The sequence below is a fragment of the Symphalangus syndactylus genome, chromosome 18 (genome assembly GCF_028878055.3).
Source record: "Symphalangus syndactylus isolate Jambi chromosome 18, NHGRI_mSymSyn1-v2.1_pri, whole genome shotgun sequence".
Classification (NCBI taxonomy): Eukaryota; Metazoa; Chordata; class Mammalia; order Primates; family Hylobatidae; genus Symphalangus; species Symphalangus syndactylus.
In genome coordinates, this window is record NC_072440.2 from 44,107,946 (window position 1) to 44,132,858 (window position 24,913).

Below are 24,913 nucleotides of genomic sequence, written 5' to 3' on the forward strand. Positions count from 1 at the left end.
GGCTGAAGCGTAGTGGCGCGATCTCAGCTCACTGCAAACTCAGCCTCCCAGGTTCACGCCATTCTCCTGCCTCAGCCTCCCGAGTAGCTGGGACTACAGGCGCCCACCACCGTGCCCGGCTAATTTTTTTGTATTTTTAGTAGAGACAGGATTTCACTGTGGTCTAGATCTCCTGACCTCATGATCCATCTCCCTTGGCCTCCCAAAGTGCTGGGATTACAGGTGTGAGCCACTGCGCCCGGCAATTTTTGTATTTTTTGTAGAGATGGTGTTTCGCCATGTTGGCCAGGCTGGTCTCGAACTTCTGACCTCAAGTTGATCCACCTGCTCAGCCTCCCAAAGGGCTGGGATTACAGGCATGAGCCACCGCACCCAGCCAAAACAGTTATTCTTGATAGTGATATTGTCCTCACGTTCTTTATCTAGATGTGAATTCTCATAGTCTAATGTCCCCAACTTTTCAGGCTTATGACTGCTTTCTGCCATGTGCTAGCTGCCATATTTTGCTTCAAAGATGGCAGAACTTCAGTTTTTCTATATTCATCAAACATAACAATTATTTCAAAGTAGTTCAAAGCATGGGATCATAGAGGAAAAAAGACTGTAAAATTATCCTTTGATGACAATTAAAATACTCTTTCATAGGTTATACTTATCTATATTCTTTCTTGAACATTGAAATGCAAAACAAAAAGTTTATATTATTAATATAATAATCCTATCATGGAAAAGCAAACGGTTTTAGTTTTTTGTTTTCTTATGTAAATTTCTATCCTAAATGATAGGAATCTCTAAATACATGCTTTTTAAAGTTAATCATATTGTATTTTAGTTGTCTTCTACTTTATCACCTGTTTTTTAGTACGTTATGTTTTTACAATCACCATTTGTGTCTCTTAATGATTGTACACAGTTGCACATGGCAGCTCTATTGTATTTGCTTAATCATTGCCCTATGCCATATGTTAAAGTCATTGCTTGTTTTTGCTATTCTAAAGAATACTCTTCTAAAAATATTTTATATATACTTTCTGTATTCTTTTAAATTACTTTCTTTTTGGTGCAGTGGTGGGATCATGGTTCACTGCAGCCTCAACCTCCTGGTCTCAAGGGATCCTCCCACCTCAGCCTCCTGAGTAGCTGGGACTACAGGTGCATGCTGCCACACCTGGCTAATTTTTGTATTTTTGTAAATATGGGGTTTTGCCATGTTGCTCAGGCTGGTCTCCAACTCTTAGGCTTAAGCAATCTGCCCACCTCAGCCTCCCAAAGTGCTGGGATTACAGACCTGAGCCACCATGCCCAGCCCTGTTTGTCTTTTTCATTGTAATTTGTTTCTTCAGTTGCTAGAAGAGGATAACCTTTCATGTTCTATTTCTACATTATGTTTTCGAACTTTTTTGTTATTTAATTTCTTTCTTTTCTTTTCTTTTCTTTCTTTTTTTTTTGAGATGGAGTCTCGCTTTGTCATCTAGGCTGGAGTGCAGTGACATGATCTCAGCTCGTTGCAACCTCTGCCTCCCAGGTTCAAACAATTCTCATGCCTCAGCCTCCAGAGTAGCTGGGACTACAGGCGCGCCACTATGCCCAGCTAATTTTTTTGTATTTTTTGGTAGATATGGGGTTTCACCATGTTGGCCAGGCTGATCTCAAACTCCTGACCTCAAGTGATCTACCTGCCTCGGCCTCCCAACGTGCTGGGATTACAGACATGAGCCATCGTGCCTGGCCTGTTTGACTCAGTTTTCTGAAATTTATATTGGCATGTGGTAGAAAGTGTGACTCAAGAAACTTACCGCAATGTTGTTATCGGAATATGCCAAATATTAAGTAACATTTTCTGGCCCTTACTGATGCTTTTGTCTAACCTTAGTTTATCACTTGCTTTTATGAATTATAAAATGTTGTGATACTTTAATCTGTTTCTCAGGTTATCTGTACTATTTTATCTACATTTCTTTTATTTTTCTATAATGTTTTAATTTTATTATCTCATAATATATTCTAATGTCTAGTGATAGAATACCCATAATCTTTCGCCAAATATTTTGAGTTTATTTGGGGAACACAAATTATGAATATGGAATATATGTTCAACATTTAGTTTTATTCTTTCTCTTATTTTATCTAGCTTCGTTGGATACCACTACCTGGGAATATCCAGATGTCTGCAGACATTATTTCGGCTCCTTTGGGCAGTGGTCAAGTCTCCTTTTCTCCTTGGTGTCTCTCATTGGAGCAATGATAGTTTATTGGGTGCTTATGTCAAATTTTCTTTTTAATACCGGAAAGTTTATTTTCAGTAAGTATCTACATCATATGCTTTTAACACAGTACTTTCAAATACTATTACCACTGTAATGTTAGTTCTAGCCTTAAATTCTAGGACTTGGGATAAATAAAATAAGAAGTAACATATATAATTTTGGAAAATATATTTTATTCAGTTTGCTTTCTATGGTTGTGATCTCAAATATAGTGTATGCTTATTTCCAAGCATTAATCTTTGAAGGAATAATATTCCTCCAAAATCTTTAGTTAATATAAAATATGTCTATAATCCAACAGATCTTTTAGGTTTGTTTCACTAAAGAATTTGATATGTAGACTCTAGGGGAAACAAATTTCAGCCGCTTATTTTCAACATATTAGGATATAAGATTAGGAAGTCAAAGAATAATGGAATTTATGTGATAAATATATTATTAATATCTACATATCACAGAATTATAATTTACCCAAATCAGCTACTTAAATTCTGAAGAGAGTCTTAGGAATCAGTCCAAATACTTCTTATAATTTTTTTTAGGTTAGATAGAGGAAGTTCATTTTTTTAATTAATGAATTTTTTTTTCTCTTTTTGAGACAGGGCCTTGCTATGTTGCCCTGGCTGGTCTCAAACTCCTGGGCTCAAGTGATCCTCCCACCTCAGCCTCCTGGTTACAGGCTCATGCCACTGTACCGAGCTAGAAGTTCATTGTATAAGATACCAAACTGTTTTCTGTATAAAGGTTTTACTAAAGTTTTCACTAAACCTAAAGTTTAATATATGTTTAGCAGCTTTAAATAAAACATATATTTAAAATCTGGATTTACGTGAAAACCACATTTCAAAATGAGTCCTAACATAATCACAACAGCTAATTTCCCTAAGAGCCTTTGAATGAGGGAGATAAATTCTATTTTATTTTAAACAGTAAAAAATAAAATTAGCTTTATAATTTTTATCGTCAAGCATTTTTATTTTTTGGGGGGTTTTTTTGAAATGGAGTCTTGCTCTGTCACCCAGGCTGGAGTGCTGTGGTGCGATCTCAGATCACTGCAACCTCCACCTCCCAGGTTCAAGTGATTCTCCTGCTTCGGCCTTCCGAGTAGCTGGGATTACAGGCACCCGCGATAACCAGCTAATTTTTGTATTTTTAGAGATGGGGTTTCACCATGTTGGCCAGGCTGGTCTCGATCTCCTGACCTCAAGTGATCCTCCCACCTTGGCCTCCCAAAGTGCTGGGATTACAGGCATGAGCCACCACGCCTGGACCCAAGCATCTTTATTGTTTAAAAAACTATGAAATATTTCAAACTACAAAAAAATTCAAAAGCTAATATAAATACCAGTATACTGACTAATGAGTTTTCGTGTCTCATTTTGTCATATTTTTATTAGATCTCCTTTTTTTTTTTTTTTTTTTTTGGTAGTGACAGAGTATCAATATGTTGCCCAGACTGGTTTCTACCTCCTGGCCTCAAGTGATTCTCCCACCTCAGCTTGCTAAGAGGCTTGAAATATAGGCACAGGCTAGGCACGGTGGCTCACGCCTGTAATTGCAACACTTTGGGAGGACAAGGCGGGTGGATCACCTGAACTCAGGAGTTCAAGACCAGCCCAGCCAACATGGTGAAACCCTGTGTCTACTAAAAATACAAAAATTAGCTGGGTGTGGTGGTGCATGCCTATAATCCCAGCTACTCTGGAGCCTGAGGCATGAGAATCTCTTGAACCTGGGAGGCAGAGGTTGCAGTGACTGAGATTGCACCACTGCACTGCAGCCTGGGCAGCAGAGCAAGACTCTATCTAAAAAAAAAAAAAAAACAAGAAGAAGAATTATAGACACAAGCCACTATGCTTGGTTAGTTCTGTATTCCTATAAAAAGAAAATATTACGGATAGAGTGGAAGCCCCACGTGCACTCCTTCTCAATCTCATTTTCCTTCTCTGAATTTGGTGTTTATCAATCCCATGCACTTTTTGGACTTTTACTACATGAATATATGAGCAACATATACTATTTGTTTTGCAATTTTTTTTGGTGTTTGTTTTGTTTTGTTTTGTTTTGAGATGGAGTCTTGCTCTGTCACCAGGCTGGAGTGCACTGGTGAGATCTCGGCTCACTGCAATCTCTGCCTCCCAAGTTCAAGCAATTCTCCTGCCTCAGCCTCCTGAGTAGCGGAGATTACAGGCGTGCACCACCACACCCAGCTAATTTTTGTATTTTTAGTAGAGACAAGTTTTCACCGTGTTGGCCAGGATGGTCTCGATCTCCTGACCTCGTGATCCGCCCACCTCAGCCTCCCAAAGTGCTGGGATTACAGGTGTGAGCCACGGCGCCTGGCTGCTTGTTTTTAATCTACATAAACGCTTTTGCAACTTGCTTTCTGTCTTTCATCATCTCTATTAATACACAAAGTTCATTCTAATTGAGTTTAGTAATATGAATATACAACTTTTTTATCTGTTCTCATTGATAAACATTTAATTTGTTTTCACTTATTGTGCTATTGCAAGCCAGGCTTTATTAAACATCCTTATTTCTATCTCCTTGTATACATGGGGGAGAATTTTTCCAAGCTATGCACCTTATAGTCACATTTCTGGAATTTAAGATATTCACATTTTCAACCTTACTTGAAATTGCAGAATTGTTCTTTATCATGCTTGTACCACCTACACTCCTGCCAACAGTTTATGAAAGCTCCCCTTGTTCCACATCCTCACTCATACTCAGTATTATCAGACTTAAATTTTTGCCATCAGGATGTGGTTTTAATTTGCATTTCTCCTCATAAGGAGTGGCATTAATCATCTTTTCTTAATTATATTGACCATTAAATAGCTTATTCATATCCTTTGCCCCTTTTTCTATCGGGTTGTTGGTCCTTTTCTTACCTATAGGACCTCTGTAAAGTTCGGATACTAACCTTTTATCCATTATCGTGTTGCAAATATCTTCTAATTAGTGGTTTGTCTTCTCTTTTTATATGGTAGCTCTATGTTATTCAAAAGTTTTTTATTTTAAAATTAGTGTTTTTCTCCATTATGATTCACAACTCTTCCATATACATTTTAGAATCAACTTATCAAGTTCCACAAAATTCCAATCAGAATTTGACTGGACTTGCATTGATTTTATCAGTTGGTACACCGTACAGTAATTGATATCGTTGCGTAGTGAGTTAGAATTAGATTGACATTGCATTGGATTTATTGATGTGGAGAGAATTGATATCATTTAGATACTGAGTCTTCCTTTTTTTTTTTTTTTGAGACGGAGTCTTGCTCTGTCACCCAGGCTGGAGTGCAGTGGCGCGATCTCGGCTCACTGCAAGCTCCGCCTACCGGGTTCACGCCATTCTCCTGCCTCAGCCTCCCCAGCAGCTGGGACTACAGGCGCCCGCGACCACGCCTGGCTAATTTTTTTGTATTTTTAGTAGAGACGGGGTTTCACCGTGTTAGCCAGGATGATCTTGATCTCCTGACCTCGTGATCCACCCACCTCGGCCTCCCAAAGTGCTGGGATTACAGGCGTGAGCCACTGCGCCCGGCCTAGATACTGAGTCTTCCTATTCATGACTTTGGCATGGCATAGTTCTTTGTTTATTTAGGTCTTTAAAAAATTTTTTTTAAGTTTTTCTTGATAAAGATCTTGTGTATCTTTTTCTTTTTGGACTTTTTCCTCAGGATCTTAACATTTTTTCTGTAACTGTAGTTCTAATATACAAATATGCAGTTTTTATTATAAAAAATCTCAAACAAATACAAAAAACAGAATAGTATAATTTCTTCTTACCTAGTTTTAACAGTTATCAACATTCTGTCATTTTTAAATCAACTATAGTAGTGTTTTTCAACCACTTTTTCATTATTGTCCCTTCAAGGAGCCTTTTAGATATTTTTTTCTGATCACCCCTCCCATGAAATTTTAATACCGAAGATATACTGTAAATCTCTTTATGAACTGTATGCATATATATGCTTTATCTGTAGGAAGAGTTTCTTTCACACCTTAAGAATGAATTTTGTCCCTCTTGAGAGTAACATCACATCCATTAAGAAGACATAATCCATGCTATTCCCACTCCCCACCTAGTTCAACTATTAGTATTTGTATAGTTCTTCTTTTAGATAGTATTCATTGAAATAAATAAGTCTTAATTATACATACATACATCTATACAACCCACACCTCCTTCAAGAAATAGAACATTTCCATCTTCCCAGAAAGTAATGACACATTTTTGATTATACATTCAAATTATTTGTTGCTATTATAAAAGAACCTAATTACATTTTGAATGTTTTTTTGAGACAGTCTCACTCTTTCACCCAGGCTCTGGGGTGCAGTGGTGTGATCACAACTCACTGCAGCCTTGACCTCTCCAGGCCGAGGTGATCCTCTCACCTCAGCCTCCCGAGTAGCTGAGACTACAGGCAAATACCACCACCATGCCTGGCTAATTTTTTTATTTTTTGTAGAGACAGGTTTTGTCATGTTGCCCAGGCTGGTCTTGAACTCCTGAGTTCAAGCAGTCTGCCCGCCTTGGCCTCCCAAAATGCTGGGATTACAGGCGTGAGCCACCGTGCCCTGCCCCTTGAATGTTTATCTTGAATCTAGCAAACTTGCTGAACTCTTACTGATTCTAAAAATTTTGTAGCTGGGTGTGGTGGTTCACGGCTGTAATCCCAGCACTTTGGGAGGCCAAGGCGGGCAGATCACGAGGTCAGAAGATCGAGACCATCCTGGCGAACACGGTGAAACCCTGTCTCTACCAAAAATACACAAAAATTAGCCAGGTGTGGTGGCGGGTGCCTGTAGTCCCAGCTACTCGGGAGGCTGAGGCAGGAGAATGGCATGAACCTGGGGGGCGGAGCTTGCAGTGAGCAGAGATTGCGCCACTGTACTCCAGCCTGGGCAACAGAGCAAGACTGTCTCAAAAAATAATAATAATAATAAAAATTTTGTAGATGCACTTTGTGTTTCCTATTTAAATAATCCTATCATCTGTGAATTTAAAAAACTTTGTTTGGGCTTAGTGGCTCATGCCTGTAATCTCAGCACTTTGGGAGGCCAAGGCAGGTGGATCACCTGAGGTCAAGAGTTTGAGATCAGCCTGGCCAACATAGTGAAACCCCATCTCTACTAAAAGTACAAAAATTAGCCAGGCGTGGTGGTGGGCACCTGTAATCCCTGCTACTCAGGAGGCTGAGGCAGTAGAATCGCTTGAACCCAGGAGGTGGAGGTTGCAGTGAGCCAAGATCATGCCACTGCACTCCAGCCTGGGCAACAAGAGTGAAACTCCATCTCAAATAAAAATAAAATTAAAAAAAAAAAACCTTTCCAGTTTTCTTTAATAGTTCATATATGTATACATACATTTATATTTATATATGTATGTAATTATATATACATACACAGACACATGTATAAATGTGTGTGTATCTATATGTATATATTGACGGTTTTTTTTAAGTGTGAAGTTGCATTGAAGCAGTGCTTGTAGATATATTGTTCATAAGGAAATCTTTCTAATGTTTCACAAATATTACATTTGTTGTGGGATATCAGTTGTACCCTTTAATAATTTAAAGACATTCCCGCAAATTGTCTTCTTAAGCATTTTTATTAAAGTGGTTGAATTTTATCAAGTATTTATTCTACATCCCTTGAGATAAACAAAAGATATGAAGAGATAATCAAGAGACTATCTTAATTAAATTTTCTCCTTTATCAATATGATGAATTAAATGAATACTTTTTGTGAAATTTAAACCATCCTTGTATTGTGGAGTAAACTTAAATAAGTTCATTAGTCATGACATATTTTTCAGTTGCCTTACTGGATTGAATTTGCTTTTTTGGAGGGGTAGGAACTAATATTTGTTTAGATCTTTTGTGTCTTTTCCTAACAAATATTGGCCTATGGTTTTTCTTTTTCATGCTGTCCATGAGCCTTGGTGTGTTAGTTTCCCAAGGGTGCAGTAACAAATTACCATAAATATGCTTACAACAACACAGATTTCTTCTTTCATAACTATGGAGACTAGAGATGTGAAATCAAACGGTGAACAGGGCCCTGGTCCCTCCTAAGGCTCTAGGGAAGAATCCTTCCTTGCCTCTTCCTAACCTTTGTTGGTTGCTGGTGGTCCTTGGCATTCCTTGGCAAGTACGTATATCACTCCAGTTACTCCCTCCATCTTCACATGGCCCTCTTCCCTCTGTGTGTCTCTGTCCAAATTTCCCTCTTCCTATAAATTGGGCTGGGCGCGGTGGCTCATGCCTGTAATCCCAGCACTCTGGGAGGCTGAGGCAGGTGGATCACCTGAGGTCAGGAGTTTGAGACCAGGCTGGCCAACATGGTGAAACCCTGTCTTTACTAAAAATACAAAAATTAGCTGGGCATGGTGGCAGGTGCCTGTAATCCCAGCTACTCAGGAGGCTGAGGCAGGAGAATTTCTTGAACCCCGGAGGTGGAGGTTGCAGTCATGCGACTGCACCCCAGCCTGGGTGACAGCAAGATTCTGTCTCAAAAAAATAAAAATAAAATAAAATAAAAGACATCAGTCATTGGCTTTAGGGCCCACCCTAATCTATTATGACCTCATCTTAACTTGATTATATCTACAAAGACTCTATTTTTAAATAAGGTCACATTCTGAGGTTTCTAGTGGACATAAATTTGGGGTAAGGGGAATGCTACGTAACCCAGTACACTTTGTGTCAAGATTTTACTAGCCTTATTGTGAGTCTCTGGCATCAAGAAATTACACAAAGATTCATAAATTCCAATCTTAAATCATAAACAACCCTTGGAGATAGTATAAAAACCCAGAGTACTACACTGTTTCTTTTATTCTATCTTGAGAAACATACAGTGAAGATGAATAATTTAACTATTTAACTTACTTTTATGACCTTAAAACCTAACCCAGCACCTTTTACTATCTTATTCAAGTTTCACAACAGATACTTTTATTAATGCTTACTCAGGTTATAGAAGGTTAATATCAAACAGAATAAAGTAAACCCCCTGAGGCAAGTAAACACATTCTCTGCCTGTTCTCTCTTTCACTGTAGAATGATGAATGCTCAGCCATCTGCATGTGCTTTATTCGTTGTTACTTCCTTTAGTCTAACTCAGTGGTTCTTATGTACATAACAATTCGTATATGGCCTTAGATCTATAAAAGTATGTATTGTACTTTGTTTAAAAAAAAAAAAAAAACTGTAATTGATTTTCCAGGTAAGATCAGCTGTGTGTGAGTGTTGGTTTCCCCTTTTTGCACACTTTAGAATTGTACTCTATGTGAGATGTAACTTTAGTGTGAGTATAAGAGAAAACTTACATATATATCTTTATTCCGGGGCTTTAAACTATCATTAATTCAGTGTTGTGGATAGATTTTTTTGAAATCTTCAATTATGTAAAGATTTTCCACAGTGGAACTGTGAAGCCATTAACATTATCATGCCTGTAAGTGAAGAAAACTGTAGAAGGTGAAGCTATGTTAACAGTGAAGTAGTCTTGGTTCAGTGTACTAGATTACTACACGGATATTAAAAGATTTTTATAGGCCAGGCGCGGTGGCTCACGCCTGTAATCCCAGCACTTTGGGAGGCTGAGGTGGGTGGATCACGAAGTCAGGAGATCAGGACCATCCTGGCTAACACGGTGAAACCTGTCTCTACTAAAAAAATAGAAAAAATTAGCCGTGAGTGGTGGTGGGCGCCTGTAGTCCCAGCTACTCGGGAGGCTGAGGCAGGAGAATGGCGTGAATCTGGGAGGCGGAGCTTGCAGTGAGCTGAGATCGTGCCACTGCACTCTAGCCTGGGCAACAGAGCGAGACTCCATCTAAAAGAAAAAAAAAAAAGATTTTTGAAGATGGCCGAATAGGAACAGCTCCGGTCTCCAGCTCCCAGCCCCAGCGACACAGAAGACGGGTGATTTCTGCATTTCTGCTTGAGGTACCGGTTTCATCTCACTAGGGAGTGCCTAACAGTGGGTTCAGGACAGTCGGTGAAGCGCACTGTGCGCGAGCCGAAGCAGGGCGAGGCATTGCCTCACTCGGGAAGCGCAAGGGGTCAGGGAGTTCCCTTTCCTAGTCAAAGAAAGGGAAAACAGACGGCACCTGGAATATCGGGTCAGTCCCGTCCTAATACTGCGCTTTTCCAACGGGCCTGGAAAACGGCACACTAGGAGATTGTGTCCCGCACCTGGCTCGGAGGGTCCTATGCCCACAGAGTCTTGCTGATTGCTAGCACAGCAGTCTGAGATCACGCTGCAAGGCGGCAACGAGGCTGGGGGAGGGGCGCCCGCCATTGCCCAGGCTTGCTTAGGTAAACAAAGCAGCCAGGAAGCTCGAACTGGGTGGAGCCCACCACAGCTCAAGGAGGCCCGCCTGCCTCTGTAGGCTCCACCTCTGGGGGCAGGGCACAGACAACCAAAAAGTCAGCGAGAACCTCCACAGCCTTAAATGTCCCTGTCTGACTGACAGCTTTGAAGAGAGTAGTGGTTCTCCCAGCACGCAGCTGGTGATCTGAGAACGGACAGACTGCCTCCTAAAGTGGGTCCCTCACCCCTGAGCAGCCTAACTGGGAGGCACCCCCCCAGTGGGACAGACTGACACCTCATTCAACCGGGTACTCCTCTGAGACAAAACTTTCAGAGGAACTATCAGACAGCTGAATTTGTGGTCTCACAAAAATCCGCTGTTCTGCAGCCACCGGTGCTGACACCCAGCCAAACAGGGTCTGGAGTGGACCTCTAGTAAACTCCAACAGACCTGCAGCTGAGGGTCTTGTCTGGTAGAAGGAAAATTAACAAACAGAAAGGACATCCACACCAAAAACCCATCTGTACATCACCATCATCGAAGACAAAAAGTAGACAAAACCACAAAGATGGGGAAAAAACAGACCAAAAAAACTGGAAACTCTAAAAAACAGAGCACCTCTCCTCCTCCAAAGGAACGCAGTTCCTCACCAGCAACGGAACAAAGCTGGATGGAGGATGACTTTGATGAGTTGAGAGAAGAAGGCTTCAGACGATCAAACTACTCTGAGCTACGAGAGGAAATTCAAAACAATAGCAAAGAAGTTAAAAACTTTGAAAAAAAATTAGAAGACTGGATAACTAGAATAACCAATGGAGAGAAGGGCTTAAAGGAGATGATGGAGCTGAAAGCCAAGTTTCGAGAACTACGCGAAGAATGCAGAAGCCTCAGTAGCAGATGCGATCAACTGGAAGAAAGGGTATCGCTGATAGAAGATGAAATGAATGAAATGAAGAGAGAAGGGAAGTTTAGAGAAAAAAGAATAAAAAGAAATGAACAAAGCCTCCAAGAAATTTGGGACTATGTGAAAAGACCAAACCTACGTCTGATTGGTGTACCTGAAAATGATGGGGAGAATGGAACCAAGTTGGAAAACACTCTGCAAGATATTATCCAGGAGAACTTCCCCAATCTAGCAAGGCAGGCCAGCATTCAGATTCAGGAAATACAGAGAACGCCACAAAGATACTCCTCAAGAAGGGCAACTCCAAGACACATAATTGTCAGATTCACCAAAGTGGAAATGAAGGAAAAAATGTTAAGGGCAGCCAGAGAGAAAGGTCGGGTTACCCACAAAGGGAAGCCCATCAGACTAACAGCTGATCTCTCGGCAGAAACACTACAAGCCAGAAGAGAGTGGGGGCCGATATTCAACATTCTTAAAGAAAAGAATTTTCAACCCAGAATTTCCTATCCCGCCAAACTAAGCTTCATAAGTGAAGGAGAAATAAAATACTTTACAGACAAGCAAACGCTGAGTGATTTTGTCACCACCAGGCCTGCCCTAAAAGAGCTCCTGAAGGAAGCACTAAACATGGAAAGGAACAACCGGTACCAGCCCCTGCAAAAACATGCCAAATTGTAAAGACCACCGAGGCTAGGAAGAAACTATAGCAACTAACGAGCAAAATAACCAACTAACATCATAATGACAGGATCAGATTCACACATAACAATATTCACGTTAAATGTAAATGGGCTAAATGCTCCAATCAAAAGACACAGACTGGCAAACTGGATAAGGAGTCAGGACCCATCAGTGTGCTGTATTCAGGAAACCCATCTCACGTGCAGAGACACACATAGACTCAAAATAAAGGGATGGAGGAAGATCTATCAAGCAACTGGAAAACAAAAAAAGGCAGGGGTTGCAATCCTAGTCTCTGATAAAATAGACTTTAAACCAACAAAGATCAAAAGAGACAAAGAAGGCCATTACATAATGGTAAAGGGATCAATTCAACAAGAAGAGCTAACTATCCTAAATATATATGCACCCAACACAGGAGCACCCAGATTCATAAAGCAAGTCCTCAGTGACCTACAAAGGGACTTAAACTCCCACACAATAATAATGGGAGATTTTAACACCCCACTGTCAGCATTAGACAGATCAACGAGACAGAAAGTTAACAAGGATATCCAGGAATTGAACTCAGCTCTACATAAAGTGGACCTAATAGACATCTACAGAACTCTCCACCCCAAATCAACAGAATATACATTTTTTTCAGCACCACACCACACCTATTCCAAAATTGACCACATAGTTGGAAGTAAAGCTCTTCTCAGCAAATGTAAAAGAACAGAGATTATAACAAACTGTCTCTCAGACCACAGTGCAATCAAACTAGAACTCAGGATTAAGAAACTCAGTCAAAACCGCTCAACTACATGGAAACTGAACAACCTGCTCCTGAATGACTATTGGGTACATAATGAAATGAAGGCAGAAATAAAGATGTTCTTTGAAACCAACGAGAACAAAGACACAACATACCAGAATCTCTGGGACACGTTCAAAGCAGTGTGTAGAGGGAAATTTATAGCACTAAATGCCCACAAGAGAAAGCAGGAAAGATCCAAAATTGACACCCTAACATCACAATTAAAAGAACTAGAAAAGCAAGAGCAAACACATTCAAAAGCTAGCAGAAGGCTAGAAATAACTAAAATCAGAGCAGAACTGAAGGAAATAGAGACACAAAAAACCCTTCAAAAAATTAATGAATCTAGGAGCTGGTTTTTTGAAAAGATCAACAAAATTGATGGACCGCTAGCAAGACTAATAAAGAAGAAAAGAGAGAAGAATCAAATAGATGCAATAAAAAACGAAAAAGGGGATATCACCACCGATCCCACAGAAATACAATCTACCATCAGAGAATACTACAAACACCTCTATGCAAATAAACTAGAAAATCTGGAAGAAATGGATAAATTCCTCGACAAATACACCCTCCCAAGACTAAACCAGGAAGAAGTTGAATCTCTGAATAGACCAATAACAGGTTCTGAAATTGTGGCAATAATCAATAGCTTACCAACCAAAAAGAGTCCAGGACCTGATGGATTCACAGCTGAATTCTACCAGAGGTACAAGGAGGAACTGGTACCATTCCTTCTGAAACTATTCCAATCGATAGAAAAAGAGGGAATCCTCCCTAACACATTTTACGAAGCCAGCATCGTCCTGATACCAAAACCTGGCAGAGACATAACCAAAAAAGAGAATTTCAGACCAATATCCTTGATGAACATTGATGCAAAAATCCTCAATAAAATACTGGCAAACCGAATCCAGCAGCACATCAAAAAGCTTATCCACCATGATCAAGTGGGCTTCATCCCTGGGATGCAAGGCTGGTTCAACATACGCAAATCAATAAATGTAATCCAGCATATAAACAGAACCAAAGACAAAAACCACATGATTATCTCAATAGATGCAGAAAAGGCCTTTGACAAAATTCAACAACCCTTCATGCTAAAAACTCTCAATAAATTAGGTATTGATGGGACGTATCTCAAAATAATAAGAGCTATCTACAACAAACCCACAGCCAATATCATACTGAATGGGCAAAAACTGGAAGCATTCCCTCTGAAAACTGGCACAAGACAGGGATGCCCTCTCTCACCGCTACTATTCAACATAGTGCTGGAAGTTCTGGCCAGAGCAATCAGGCAGGAGAAGGAAATAAAGGGTATTCAATTAGGAAAAGAGGAAGTCAAATTGTCCCTGTTTGCAGATGACATGATTGTATATCTAGAAAACCCCATTGTCTCAGCCCAAAATCTCCTTAAGCTGATTAGCAACTTCAGCAAAGTCTCAGGATACAAAATTAATGTACAAAAATCACAAGCATTCTTGTACACCAATAACAGACAAACAGAGAGCCAAATCATGAGTGAACTCCCATTCACAATTGCTTCAAAGAGAATAAAATACCTAGGAATCCAACTTACCAGGGATGTGAAGGACCTCTTCAAGGAGAACTACAAACCACTGCTCAATGAAATAAAAGAGGATACAAACAAATGGAAGAACATTCCATGCTCATGGGTTGGAAGAATCAATATCGTGAAAATGGCCATACTGCCCAAGGTAATTTATAGATTCAATGCCATCCCCATCAAGCTACCAATGACTTTCTTCACAGAATTGGAAAAAACTACTTTAAAGTTCATATGGAACCAAAAAAGAGCCCGCATCGCCAAGTCAATCCTAAGCCAAAAGAACAAAGCTGGAGGCATCACGCTACCTGACTTTAAACTATACTACAAGGCTACAGTAACCAAAACAGCATGGTACTGGTACCACAACAGAGACATAGATCAATGGAACAGAACAGAGCCCTCAGAAATGATGCCGCATAGCTACAACTATCTGATCTTTGACAAACCTGACAAAAACAAGAAATGGGGAAAGGATTCCCTATTTAATAAATGGTGCTGGGAAAACTGGCTAGCCATATGTAGAAAGCTGCAACTGGATCCCTTCCTTACACCTTATACCAAAATTAATTCAAGATGGATTAAAGACTTATATGTTAGACCTAAAACCATTAAAATCCTACAAGAAAACCTAGGCAATACCATTCAGGACATAGGCGTGGGCAAGGACTTCATGTCTAAAACACCAAAAGCAATGGCAACAAAAGCCAAAATCGACAAATGGGATCTCATTAAACTAAAGAGCTTCTGCACAGCAAAAGAAACTATCATCAGAGTGAACAGGCAACCTACACAATGGGAGAAAATGTTTGCAACCTACTCATCTGACAAAGGGCTAATATCCAGAATCTACAATGAACTCAAACAAATTTACAAGAAAAAAACAAACAACCCCATCAAAAAGTGGGCAGAGGACATGAACAGACACTTCTCAAAAGAAGACATTTATGCAGCCAAAAAACACATGAAGAAATGCTCATCATCACTGGCCATCAGAGAAATGCAAATCAAAACCACAGTGAGATACCATCTCACACCAGTTAGAATGGCCATCATTAAAAAATCAGGAAACAACAGGTGCTGGAGAGGATGTGGAGAAATAGGAACACTTTTACACTGTTGGTGGGACTGTAAACTAGTTCAACCATTGTGGAAGTCAGTGTGGCGATTCCTCAGGGATCTCGAACTAGAAATACCATTTGACCCAGCCATCCCATTACTGGGTATATACCCAAAGGACTATAAATCATGCTGCTATAAAGACACATGCACACGTATGTTTATTGCGGCACTATTCACAATAGCAAAGAGTTGGAACCAACCCAAATGTCCAACAACGATAGACTGGATTAAGAAAATGTGGCACATATACACCATGGAATACTATGCAGCCATAAAAAATGATGAGTTCGTGTCCTTTGTAGGGACATGGATGAAACTGGAAAACATCATTCTCAGTAAACTATCGCAAGGACAAAAAACCAAACACCGCATGTTCTCACTCATAGGTGGGAATTGAACAATGAGAACTCATGGACACAGGAAGGGGAACATCACGCTCCGGGGACTGTTGTGGGGTGGGGGGAGGGGGGAGGGACAGCATTAGGAGATACACCTAATGCTAAATGACGAGTTAATGGGTGCAGGAAATCAACATGGCACATGGATACATATGTAACAAACCTGCACATTGTGCACATGTACCCTAAAACCCTAAAGTATAATAAAAAAAAAAAAAAAAAAAAAAAAAAAAAAAAAAAAAAAAAAAAAAAAAAAAAAAAGATTTTTATAAATAAAAGACCTTAAAGGGTAATAGATTTAGTACCTTTCATTCACTGTTAAACTATATTTTTTCCTTTATTTTTAGATTTTATTCATCACATTAATGACACAGACACTATACTGAGTACCAATAATAGCAACCCTGGTAAGTAGTTTGGGATGTTTGTTTCTTTACTCTCCATCTTGCTCCAAAAAGGATTTAAGGTAGAACGTGTGACCTTATTTTAGGTAAATGATTAGTACAAAGTTATTATGTTTACGAGCTGCTACTAAATTGTTGGTAGTGTGTTTAAAAAAAAGAACCTCCAAAAAGGCTGTGTTAATGTAACCAGGCAGTAGGTTGTATTAATGTGAGCTAGGCAACATTTAGTTCATATTATACAATCCACAATTTTATCTACAGTATCCATATTTGCCTGTGAATAATCAATATTTTCAAGAACCTATATCACTATTAATTATATCAGATGTCTAGAAGCATAGTTCTCAGTTTAACTTAGTTTTAGAGATCTATTGTTTTAGTTATTAATATATAGGCTATACAAATTTGTAACCTGTAAAAGAATTCATTTTCTAGTAATAAACAGAGGTTAGTAACTAAATATGGAAAAATAAATTGAAGCTTTGACTCCAAAAGAAATTAATTTCTTAGAAATTTTTCTTTATTTTTAAAAAGTAAACCCTTGTGGCCAATGGGTTTAATCCAGTATGGCCGTTACAGGGAAAGTGAATATAAACATTAATATAACTTTGGTAACAATTATGCTGTTAAACTTAAACGTCACCTAAAGCTTTATGTATTTAGATTTCAGGGATACCAAATTGATGTCATGTTGGAGATGCACATTGATCACTAAGAGGATAATTCATTAAACACATTTATTAAGCCTACTATGTGTCAGGAACTGTTATAGGCTCTGGGGATATAATAATGAACAGACAAAAGCCCCTCCTCTCATGAAGTTTACATTCCAGTGTTTGCTACTCAGTGTCTTACTTTTCCCCCTAATTAAACCTGTCTTTTGTTAATGCTAGAAAATGAGTGAGTAAAGTACTAGCTTTTATTCCTGTGGACACATACACGTATACCTTTGAATTATTATACTAAAATCTCTTGTGCCCTATCCCTTACTTCAGAATTTTCAAAGGACCAAATAACATCCTTGTATTTAAAGAGAAAATTATTTTACTATACCTATTCTGATATTAATTGATGAAACTAGTTTACTAATATCTAAAGTTAATAGTACTTCTCCTCCAGTAGGGAGTCAGTTCATCATTAAGGTAATAAATATTAATATCACAGTCACATTGGTGATTTAGAGAACCCATCAGCAAAGTCAGTTTACTTTATATAGTGATACCTTATATCCAGCACTTCTTGATTTCTCTGCTAATGTTTATTTTGAACAGTGTAGTAAACAGTGAGAGTATGAAACAATCCATTTCAGTTAATGTAAAAAATTTTAGCTGCTGAGCATGGTGGCTCACGCTCTTAATTCTAACACTTTGAGATGCTGAGGCAGGAGGACTGCTTGAGCCCAGGAGTTTGAGATCAGCCTGGGCAACATAGCAAGACCCTGTCTCTACAAAAAAAAAAATTTTAATTAGCTGGCCATAGTGGCGTGCGCCTGTAGTCCAAGCTACTCGGGAGGCTGAGGCAAGAGGATCACTTGAGCCTGAGGGGTTGAGGCTACGGTGAGCCATAGTTACGCCACTGCCCTCCAGCCTGAGTGAGTGAGACCCTGTCTCAAAAAAAAAAAATTACAGCTAACATTTATTGAATGTTAACATTTATTGAATGTTAACATTTATTGAATGCCTGTGTGCAGGCATTGCATTAAATATTTTATAGCAACCTTAAATGGTAGATACTGTCAACTCCATTTTCCAGTTGAAGAGACCAGGGAACATAGAAGTTAATTTCATCCAAGGACACCTAAATATTAAGTGGCAGAGTTGGGATTCATTATTCAGTCAATTAACTTCCATCCACAGCCTGTGCTCTTTTTTTTTTTTTTTTTTTTTTTCCTGAGACAAGATCTCTCTCTGTTGCCTAGGCTGGCCTATAGTGGCATGATCATAGGTCACTGCAACCTGGTACTCCTGGGTTTCAGCAATCCTCCCACCTCCACCTCCCGAGTAGCTGGAACTACATCCCATCCAGCAAAATTTTGTTATTCTTGTAGAGACAGGGTTGCCATGTTTTCTAGGCTTGTCTCAAACTCCTGGCCTCAAGTGATCCTCCTGCCTCAGCCTCCCAAAGGGCTGAGATTAAAGGAATGAGCCACTTTGCCCAGCTGCCATAGCCTGTGCTTTTAACCACTATAATTAGCACAAGAAAATTTCTGTCCAGAGCATAGAAGAAAAAAAGCACACTAAAATGTTGACTAAGAAGGAGAAAGAAAATTAAATGTTTGGCTCTGTGGCATGCCAAATAATGTACAGAGAATAAAATTAAAAATAGAACTGACAATGAATATTCTTTCTCTTTTTCAAATGATAAGCATAGGGTTACTTAATATGAGTATTTTCTACCTGCACTAAGAGTTCTTTACGAAAAGCTGATTATTAGCAAAAGCTCTATTGTGACATTAGAAACACAATGAGAATGGCTGGTACTCTGTCTGATAACAGAAGAAATTGCCACTTGTAGATCAGTATTTAAGAAACATACATTTAGGCCCGGTGCGGTGGCTCAGGCCTATAATCCCAGCATTTTGGGAGGCCGAGGCGGGCAGATCACGAGGTCAAGAGTTCGAGACCAGCCTGGCCAGCATGGTGAAACCCCGTCTCTACCAAAAATACAAAAATTAGCCAGGCATGGTGGTGTGTGCCTATAATCCTTGCTACTCAGGAGGCTGAGGTAGGAGAATCACTTGACCCCGGGAGGCAGAGGTTGCAGTGAGCCGAGATCGCACTACTGCACTCCAGCCTGGGCGACAGAGCGAGACTCCATCTCAAAAAAAAAAAAAAAAAAAAAAAATTTTACTGATTTCCCAGTCATCTGGGTACCATTTGGACTCTTAGGCTTCTATCAAATGTGATCAACTTCCAGAATTATTTTGGATTGTTGGGATTCAAGATTCTTGCATTTTTATCAGTCATTATGATATCATGTCAACTGTTTCAATGATGTTTGCTTTTTATTCCGAACCCATAGATTTTGTTTGTTGTTAAAAGAAATCTGCTCTTTGGCCTTTGTATGGGTCATTAGTGTAATAAACAGTCACCCTAAATGATATTTTTTATATTATTTTGTAAATAAGACCAAATACCATCCAGCCCAGTATTTTCACTCTGGCAATGGAACCAAGGGATATTTGGTGGGATATTTTTATAGTTTCCAGTAGAGTTTAAAGATACTATCTCAGGGCTGGGCGCGGTAGCTCACGCCTGTAATGCCAGCACTTTGAGAAGCCAAGGTGGGTGGATCACCTCAGGTCAGGAGTTCGAGACCAGCCTGACCAACATGGCAAAATGCCCTCTCTACTAAAAATACAAAAACTAGCTGGGCATGGTGATGTGCGCCTGTAGTTCCAGCTACTTGGGAGGCTGAGACAAGAGAATCGCTTGAATCCAGGAGGCGGAGGTTGCAGTGAGCCAAGATCACGCCACTGTACTCCAGCCTGGGTGACAGAGTGAGACTCTGTCTCAAAAAATAAATAAATAACAATAATGATAATATCTCAGAAATTTTAAAGATTCCATCACCCTTATTTATTTTTAGGTGAAGGAGTCCTAATATTCCTAAAATTAACCCTCTATTTTTTCCAGAAAAGAGAAATTTAGGCTCCTAGGAAGAGTTGAGGTTGGTAGAGCAGGTGTCTGTCTCTAGAGGCAGTCATTTTCTGTTTTTTGTTTTGTTTTGTTTTTTTGTCATCTTCTCTAATCTGGTGCTTTCCTATTGCAGTGATTTGTCCAAGTGCCGGGAGCGGAGGCCATCCTGACAACAGCTCTATGATTTTCTATGCCAATGACACAGGAGCCCAGCAGTTTGAAAAGTGGTGGGATAAGTCCAGGACAGTGCCCTTTTATCTTGTAGCGCTCCTCCTTCCACTGCTCAATTTCAAGTCTCCTTCTTTTTTTTCAAAATTTAATATCCTAGGTAAGTAGTAGCACTGAATTATGGAGACTTTTTGTAATAGAATACGTGGTGGAGTCTAGGGAAATACGGTCTGAGTGGGCAGTTACCTTCCAAGCCTGTTCATCTGTGTTTAATTTGTTCATTTGTTTTTGTTTTGTTTTGTTTTGTTCTTGAGATGGAGTTTCGCTCTTGTTGCCCAGGGTGGAGTGCAATGGCCCAGTCTCAGCTCACTGCAACCTCTGCCTCCGGGGTTCAAGCAATTCTTGGCCTCAGCCTCCCAAGTAGCTGGGATTCCAGGTATGCGCCACCACGCCCGGCTAATTTTGTATTTTTAGTAGAGGTGGGGTTTCACCGTGTTGTCCAGGGTGGTCTCAAACCCCTGACCTTAGGTGATCGACCTGCCTCGGCCTCCCAAAGTGCTGGGATTACAGGTGTGAGCCAGCACGCCCAGCAATTTGTTCATTCTTATGATAACCTGATTTTTTCTATTTTTTTTAGGGAGTTTGGCACGGAGAAAAGTGTAGATGACCATTTTTGGTTTTGTTGTGTGGTTTTTTTTTTTTTTTGAGACATGAATTATTTGGTTTCTCATTCCAAACTTATGAACAATTCTTCCTCATTTCCTCTGAGGATACAACTAGATGAAATAGACGAAAATTTCAGGAGGAGAGGTCCAAATTGGATATTATAGGAATTCTTGATTCTAACGGTTGGAAACAGAACTTACTAAGGAAAGTTGTAGAATGTTTTTTCCTACAGTCTCTAAGAGTATTATGCAGAATTCTCACCTGACTTTGAACCTGGGAAGTCATTCTGTATCTCAGGCTTCTTAGGTTTATTCTGCTTTTGCTGGCTTCCTCAGTGCTTTTTTTTCTTAGAATGCTATTGCCTTCTTCAAGGAACAGACCTCTTTCTGTGAGCCCTGATTTTCAGAAACCACTAAACGAATGTGTTTACCCCACTTAAGGTGGCAAAAGGGGCCAGCTGTGGTGGCTCACGCCTGTATTCCCAGCACTTTGGGAGGCCAAGGCAGGTGGATCATGAGGTCAGGAGTTCAAGACCAGCTTGGCCAAGATGGTGAAACCCTGTCTCTACTAAAAATACAAAAATTAGCTGGGCGTGGTGGCTGGTGCCTGTAATCCCAGCTACTTGGGAGGCTGAGGTAGAGAATTGCTTGAACCCGGGAGGTGGAGGTTGCAGTGAGCTGAGATTATGCCACTGCACTCCAGCCTGGATGACAGAACAAGACTCTGTCTTAAAAAAAAATAATAAAAAAAAAAAAAATCGCGAAAGGAACCCCCCAGTGAAAGTTCAGATCTGGCTAACCAAAGACAAGTATATCATTCATAAGGAATTGATAACGCCACATAAACCATACGATTTCACCTCCTCCCTGTGGATGTGATCTCTGGCAGGCAGTCTAGAGCATAAAATAGATAGGCCGGGTGCAGTGGCTCACGCCTATAATCCCAGCACTTTGGGAAGCTGAGGCAGGTGGATCACCTGAGGTCAGGAGTCCGAGACCAAACTGACCAACATGGAGAAACCCCGTCTTTACTAAAAATACAAAATTAGCCAGTCATGGTGGCACATGCCTGTAATCCCAGCTACTTGGGAGGCTGAGGCAGGAGAATTGCTTAAACCCAGGAGGCATAGACCTCATGCCATTGCATAGAGATCATGCCATTGCACTCCAGCCTGGGCAACAAGAGCAAAAACTCTGTCTCAACAAATAAATAAATAAATAACCCATCATATCAAGGAACAAGGCAGTGGCTTCTAGGTTTCCAGAAGACCAGAGGAAAAGTTAAAATTATTTCTCTTTGCCTGTCTGCCTCAGGAACAGGATTCACTGTAAGCTGCCATAGACACACAGAAGGTGAAGAGTTGTGGTTATATAAGCTCTGGCGTCCTGTTTTCATCCTTTCTGAATCAGCTAATCTCCAAACCCACAGTACTGCTTATATCGCTTATTTGTGGTTTCCTGATTTGCTTGCCAACTTTTCTGTGAAACAGATCTTTTAAAAGAATATAAACTTATACAAGGATTTGCTCAATTGGGCACAACAATCACCAGACTTCCAACCAGGTTGATTGTTCATTCTTCAGCTCCTTAAGGATATTCTGCTTTTGTTATTTTCCTTGGTACTTTCCCCTTCTCTTAAAACCATAGCTTCATTAGAGGAATTAGCATCTAAGGCCTTCCTGAATTTTCTGACTCTACTCCATAATGACTAGACTTAATTTCTTAAAAGGAATAATCTTCCACCTTCTACACTACTAAGAAATTCTGAATGCCCATTTTACCCGGTATATAATACCTGAGAATGGAGTCTGGAATCTCCGTCTAGCAAGTAGTGCTACCCAATCAAAACCTCATCTAGATACTAGATCAGGATTGTTCATGTATTTGGCTTCTCACCTTTCTCAAATATTCTTTTGATCCACATTCACTGCTTTTCTTTCTTTACCTTCTTACCATCTCACATTAAATAATGTGACAGACTGTCTCTAACACTTCCAATTCAAAGAATAAAAGTAAGTTTCATGTTGTTTTTTCAATCCTATGTAATCCTACAATTTTATAATGGACTCTCTGCTTGTATCTTCTGCTTAAACTCAACTCATAAGTAAATGAAGCAGTTTTGCATTCAGCAATATATGAGCTACCTTCTTCTGATTCTTCTTTTCTTATTCTTTTTTTTTTCCTTTGAGATGGAGTCTCGCTGTGTTGCCCAGGCTGGAGTGCAGTGGTGCAATCTTGGCTCACTGCAAACTCTACTTCCCGAATTCAAGTGATTCTCCTGTCTCAGCCTCCGGAGTATCTGTGATTATAGGCGCATGCCGCCACACCTGGCTAACTTTTGTATTTTTAGTAGAGACAAAGTTTCGCCATGTTGGCCAGGCTGGTCTCGAACTCCTGACCTCAGGTGGTCTGCCCACCTCGGCCTCCCAAAGTGCTGGGACTACAGGTGTGAGCCACCACGCCCAGTCCATCTGGTTCTTCTTAGGCCTACTACATAGAGTGTCTTTGTTTTTTTTCTGGTAACTCCCTCAGCTTGTTTCTAGTCTTTAGATCCCAGCTGGGTGTTAGCGGCGATAATCAATGCAGGTATCAGTTTTCCACACTTTGCTGAGACTATGGAAACAATGCTTGATTTTAAAATAATCTGTAAAACACACAAAGATAATAAATGGTTTCTGAATTTTTCCTCACAGGCACAGTATCTGTCCTTTATTTGATTTTCCTTGTCACCTTTAAGGCTGTTCGCTTGGGATTTCATTTGGAATTTCATTGGTTTATACCAACAGAATTTTTTGTACCAGGTGAGCTGCTTTGGCAAAATAATAAATTATAATCATGTGATGTTAAGTTAACCATTTTTATATGCTATTCTAAAACAAGTAATTTTTTTTTATGCTGAGCATTTTTATAAATGCTATTAAGTTAAAAACAGGACTACAATTGAGATTATTTTGGGTTTCCTGCAGTTAGTGGTAACCAGGGCCCTTTGTCATTTCTACTTGTTAGTTGAAGTTCATTTAAGTTATAGTGCACTAATACTTGCATTTTCTGTGTTTTTCATCCAGCCTTTCTGATGGGTATATAACGTGGTATTACATTGTGGTTTTGTGTTTCTTAATTAAAAATTTTTATTGACATATAATAGTTGTACATATTTAGGGGGGTACATATGATATTTTAATACCTCGATGCAATGTGTATTGTTCAAATCAGGGTAATTGGGATATCCATCACCTCAAACATTTATCTTTTTGTTGGGAACATACAATGTGGTTTTAATTTGCATTTCTGTAATGATCAGTGGAGTTAGCAACTTTTCATATGTTTGTTGGCCATTTGGATTTCATTTTTTCTGAAGTGCTTCTGTTTTTCTATTTAACTGTCTGTTTTTTTCATATTGATTCATAGGAGTTCTTTATACATTCCAAATATGAATCCTTTCTCAGATACATGTAATGCAATTATCTTCTTCCTGCTTACATCCTTTCTTGATATGCCTTTTCAAAGGAATAAAGTAAGCAGTTTGAAAATGATCAGAAGTTTGGAGCTTCTTTAAAACCATTTTGTGAAGGAGTCTGTTATTTAATGTGTTATGTAATAATCATGGTGTAAATGTCTGTGTTCTTTACAAAGTGTATTTTCCACACAAAAACTTGTACATGCATGTTTATAGCAGCATTATTCATAATAGCCAAAAATAGAAACAGCCCAATGTCTATCACTAACAAATGGATAAATAAAATGTGGTGTATCTTTCTTTTTTCTTCTGAGACAGAGTCTCACTCTGTCACCCAGGCTCGAGTGCAGTGGTGCAGTCTCAACTCACTGTAACCTCCTCCTCCCAGGTTCAAGTGATTCTCCTGCCTCTGCCTCCTGAGTAGCTGGGAGTACAGGTGCGCACCACCATGCCCGGCTAATTTTGTATTTTTAGTAGAGACAGGTTTTCACCATGTTG

General features: G+C 39.6%; 1 protein-coding gene across 9 annotated transcripts in view; it reads left to right on the forward strand.

Moving 5' to 3' along the window:
* SLC38A9 (solute carrier family 38 member 9) overlaps window positions 1–24,913 on the forward strand; it is a 91,798-nt gene that overhangs the window by 44,227 nt on the left and 22,658 nt on the right. For 8 of the 9 annotated variants that reach the window (XM_055251666.2, XM_055251667.2, XM_063622648.1 and 5 more), the window contains 4 exons: window positions 2,132–2,302; window positions 16,431–16,490; window positions 20,259–20,453; window positions 23,652–23,759. In XM_055251666.2, the coding sequence (XP_055107641.1) occupies window positions 2,132–2,302; window positions 16,431–16,490; window positions 20,259–20,453; window positions 23,652–23,759 (534 nt within the window). The remainder of the gene's footprint in view (window positions 1–2,131; window positions 2,303–16,430; window positions 16,491–20,258; window positions 20,454–23,651; window positions 23,760–24,913) is intronic. The other variant, XM_055251674.2, reaches the window with a different exon arrangement.